At 39.9% G+C, this 5,172-nt stretch overlaps 1 protein-coding gene across 1 annotated transcript in view; it reads right to left on the reverse strand.

Moving 5' to 3' along the window:
• RASSF10 (Ras association (RalGDS/AF-6) domain family (N-terminal) member 10) overlaps positions 1 to 3,828 on the reverse strand; it is a 6,270-nt gene extending 2,442 nt beyond the window's left edge. Inside the window, exon 1 of the mRNA XM_008564110.1 lies at positions 3,706 to 3,828. Coding sequence (XP_008562332.1) covers positions 3,706 to 3,828 — 123 coding nt within the window. The remainder of the gene's footprint in view (positions 1 to 3,705) is intronic.
• Positions 3,829 to 5,172: the final 1,344 nt, after the last annotated feature.

Genomic DNA, 5,172 nt, shown 5'->3' on the forward strand with positions numbered 1-5,172 from the left:
TGTTATGCAAAGTGGTGACAGTCAAAGGTTGCAAAATGGTTTGGATTCTTTCCAGAAGTTTAGTATTTTCTTTGGGTTCAAAATTATGAATACTACCTAAGGAGCCATGCTTTACAGAGAGTGAAGCAGGAAAGGTGGGAAGAATATAGGACAGAAGAGAAGTTGTGTTCTGAAATTGACTCTGGAATAAACAATATGTTTTCACTAAGATTGGCAGCATCATTTATTCTTTTTCTTCTTTTCATTTTTCATGAGTAGATACTACTTATTTAGTTTTAAAATATATATATTACATATATACTCTATAATCGTTTTGCAATATGGACAAAGATAACTGGATATAAAGTGTCTTCTTTCATTAAGTATATAAATATTCACTGGAAATAAAAGCACATAGTATTTATTAATAACATTATTGCAATATATTCACAAAATACTCAGACTTGGACTTATCTCTTATTTATATTTTATTTTGACAATTACTAAACTTTTTTTCATTTCATGAAGTAAGTTTTATTAAAAAAAATTTCAGTAAAAGGCTCTCCAAATACACCCTTGACTAGAGCAATGATTTTAAAATTAGGAACATTGATTTAGATTTTGTTTGGAACTCTTTTTTGTAGTAATTTTAAGGAGGTCTCATACCAAAATTGCACTTTTATGGTTTGGATAAAGTAAATCTCTGCTTTACAGGATGAAGAAATGAACATTGGTATGTACATGGCTAGAAGGTGGTGGATTTCCCATATGCTGAAAATGGTACACCCGGTTTGCCCGGCAGACAACCCACACCGTCATTCTCTCCACTTTCTACACACCCATAACTTTATTAATGATATCCTTCCTTGTAGTAGATAGTGAAATCTTTTCTCACAGTAGAGGGAGATTTCCCCATGTAATGCACTGAGAATCAGAAGCAACTGCTTTGCAACCTCTATGCAAATAATGGTCCTTTTCATTGGGTTTGTCCTAAAAATCTTGTGTATGTCTGTGTTTGTGTATACGTACATCTTTCTGTCTTTCTTACCATTTCACATTTAGACACTTACATGACTTTTATGAAATTGAGAGGGTATATTAGGGAAATCTATCTCTATATTGATCTAACTCTTAATCTGGATATTGTCTAATGTGCAAAATTCACTCTGGAGATCTGTGGGAGAATCTCAAAAAATAAACAATCACACTTTCAGTCAGATGCAACTTAGTTACAATCAGAAGCTAGTAAAAATAGTACTAAGTATTATAATTCCATTGAAAGAGAAAATAATCCATAATTCTAAACATGAGCCCTAGATAGACTGTTACAAGGCCAGGTACTTCAAATTTTGGGTGCTGATTGGGAATCTCGAGAATTCTCCTATGGGCAAGTCAACTTAGTGAGATCAAAAGTGACATGTATTTATTTACCAGAGAGATGTTATTCAAATATATAATAATTATGATTTCCTTTACCAAATCAGATAGACCAGATCATATATGTGTGTGTATAAATGTAAATTTAATTCACCTTGTAAAAGAAGTGTTCTGCAAAATTCCCCTCCTACTCAACAAATTTAAACATTTGTATTAATTAATTAGTGTTTTTTAATTTCTTATATTAATATTTTGGCTATTAATATTAGATTTGGACTTCCAAATTATAATGGGTTAATAAAGTCTTAGAAAGCATTTGAGCTCCAGATGTACTGGTATGATTTATATTCTGCATTTTAATTAATAAAGATATTCTTTATGCAAGCACATACTTAACTGTGCTCTTCAAATACTAAATGACCATTTTAGATTCATGTTTTGAAGAGAGAATTACGGCAAGCCACAAAGAAACTTGAAGGAAGCAGTAATGGACAAACAAAGAGAGGCAGATTCTGGCGTTGCTTTTCATAAAGAATAATACAAATAACCACCAATCTGAAACTGTTTATCATATGGATGTAAAGGAGCAGTAGATTAAGAGTATAAAATTCATAGTCTTAATCAAGTGAGTAAGGACAATTTTTTTTTTTAGACTTGGCTGAAACCTTACAGATAAAGAAGTGCGTACCAGGTTGTCTTTTTTGAAAGGGCTGGGTGGAAATACCGTAAGAAGAAAATACAAAGTAATGATTCATTAAGTTGACCATACCCTAAATACCAAATGATGGATTGGCTTTAACCCTTTTTAATTCTCTGGAATGTACAACAGCAAGAACCCAGCAGAAGACATTATTAGTCAAAAAGATAGCATCTAATAAATGGATTTGCTTTAAAAGCCTGAGAGTCAAGAGTCTTACTTCAAACACATCATAGTGTGGGTTCAGAGAATGCGTAGAAGCCCTCTCCCTTCCTGGGAGAGTTAAACTCTCTTATTTTGCTCCCTTAGAGTTAAACTCTTCTATTTTGTGCCTATTTTGTTGCCCACAGAGGCAAGATTCCATGGAAAATCTAAGACTGACTAAAAGCTGTGAGTGATTCAAGAGGTGCTTGCATTTATTAAATATTTGGAATAGTAATAGCATTCAGTAAGGGCCTGTGATATTCCAGCCATTGGCAAGTCATCAATGAATAAAAGAAAACAGGCTGTGCATTTGTGATTCTTAAGCCAAGTGGCAGACATTCCATGAAAACAAACATTTATAGTGTAACATGACATCCTGTAATAGAGACATGTACCTGAGTTACGGGAACTTAAAACAGCAACAACTAATTCATCTTGGGAGTCATGAAAGTTTGAACTTAATCATGAAGAATGAGGAGGAGATATATACCTGGTAGAAAGGAAGTCACTCTAGGCAGAGGATTTAACACATAAATACACATGGAGAAATGAAAGAGTGTGGCACGTGTAAGAAATTGCTAGTGTCTTCATGGAAGAAAGCAGAGTGTCACGGGGGAAGTGGTGGGTGCTCAAGGAAGGTGAGAAACTTCTTAAGAAGAAACTTGCTGAAGGGTTTGGGATTTATCCTATAGGCAAGAGTTGACCACTAAAGAGTTTTTAAATAAGACATGATATAACAAATTTGCATATTGAGAAAAAAAGAGTTGGTCTATTGGCAGTGAAAAAGAGATTTCCTGCTGTTTTCAGTAAAAGGGCAGAGACCAAAGTGGTAAGAGACCACTTTGTGATACGTGATGAAATCGCAGCAATCATGAGGTTGTCTTCCAAGAACTTTTAATTTAGTCAAAATTCTAGAGATAAACACAAAATACTTTGCAATAACTTTGGAAAGGGAAAGAAGAATAAAATGAAAAGTAAAAGTAGTGCTTCAGTAAACCTTGTGCCAGGAGACCTGCATGTCACGGACACGTAGGACTTGATAAGGCTAAAGCCTAACTCAGATTCATCTCAACGAGTTTCCCTTACCATAGATGTGAAGGTGATCTCTTTACCTCCCAGAAGTCCCCTTACGCATCTAAGGCAAATTGTTCCACTACCTTCCTGGGCTCTGTTTATAGGGAATCAAAAGGGGTGTNGACGACGGCCCGGAGCGCGGGAGGCGCGGCGACCAGGCCCGCCCCTCGCAGCCTCGCCTCGCCCAGTGCGCCCAGTCTTCCCCTCGCTCGCTTTGCCGGCGTCTCAAGTCTCGGCCCCTTCCCCCAACTCGCCGCTTTGTCGCACGCTGGCGCGAGGGAGGACTCGCTGCAGCACCTGGAACCCGCGCCTCGGCAGGGATCAACCTTCTAGAGCTAGCTGGGAGGCTCTTGACTGGACCTTCACATCTTTACCGGCGCCCCCAGAAGTGGTTCCTGGTCCTTCAAGACAGTGCCGTCTAGGGAATGCACTTTGCGCAGACAGGGAAACCGAGGTACCCAGCGATCTCTAACGGAGACACTCCGATCACATTGCATGACCAGCTAGGAGCTGCAAGCTCTGCCTCTAACGCGGAGGACCTTCTGGTCCTCCTCGACAGGAAGCAATATTTGCATATTTAAAGGAAACAAGACGCTGCAGTGCGATCCGTGAGCGAGTGTAGGTAAGGAATGGTCTAGGCTGGACGCGTACGCTCAGAGGCGGCTCTGGTTCCCTGCAGGATCGTGTGAGAAGGTCCCCACAGGGCCTCAGCTTCCCACAGTCTGCTTGGCAGGGGGACTCCTAATTCTAGTGGGATTTGGGGCCCAGACCCAAGTTACAAGCTTTTTTTATGCGACCCACCCCCATAAGGGAAAACTGAGGTCATTACTATGATGGTTTCTGGCATTTTCTACTATCCAGATGTGGTCAAGAAGAGATAAGAGCCAAGTTCCACAGCACAAGAAATCCAAGGGCACAAGCAAATGAACTTGTTTCATCCTCTGCAGCTGATGAGGATGGTCCCTTGTGTGCAACGCTTGGCACGGGTCTGATAAACTCACTCCTTTCCATCAAGTCCTTGGATGGCTCCCCATTGCCTCCAAGGTAAAGCACTTCTGTTCACTGGCTGGTTCACTCAGTAAATACTTACTGAGTACCTCCTGTGCTTCAGGTACTGTGCTCGGGGTGTGATGATGAACAGATCTGGCCTGCAAGTAGCTCTCAATCTAATGGAGAGCACAGCTGAGTAAACATTTTCAACACAGTGTCTCCTGTGCTCCAAGGGAGAGCATGAGGTGATAGGGGAGCACGGCAGTGACATTCGACTCCCACCTGGGGGCATCAAGGAAGGCTTCTCTGAGGAGGTGGCATCTTAGGCAAGACCCAAAGTACCATTTGAGTCTGCCAAACGGAAAATAGATGGAAGGGAGGGGGCAGGCAGCATTCCAGGCAGAAGGAACGATAAGTACGAAGTCAAGGAATCAAGAGAGCATGGCAGTTACATGGGCTGTAAGGAGTTTAAGATGAGTATCTAAAAATGGGGTTCAATGGTTGATCAAGAACTGGATCTTAAAGGGCCTTTAATTCCATGCTTATGCACACATTTGGATGTATGCTAAGGACAATGAAAAGCCATTGAGTGCAGATTCTGGGGTTGGACTAGCCAAGTAAAAATTTCAGCTCACTACTTACTAGCTCTGTGACCTTATGAAAAGTATTTAATCTCTCTGAGCTCAGTTTCCTTGCCTGTGAAATGGTGATAATAAAAATACCTGCCTAATAAGAATGTTGTAAGGATAAAATGCCTGGACCTGGTAAGTCCACAATAGTTTTATTGGAGTGCTGGAAACTTGAGAGGTGTTTTTAGTTTTCTATCACTGTGTAGCAAATTACCACAAACT

Source organism: Galeopterus variegatus, unplaced genomic scaffold, assembly GCF_000696425.1.
Source record: "Galeopterus variegatus unplaced genomic scaffold, G_variegatus-3.0.2 Scaffold16718, whole genome shotgun sequence".
Taxonomy (NCBI): domain Eukaryota; kingdom Metazoa; phylum Chordata; class Mammalia; order Dermoptera; family Cynocephalidae; genus Galeopterus; species Galeopterus variegatus.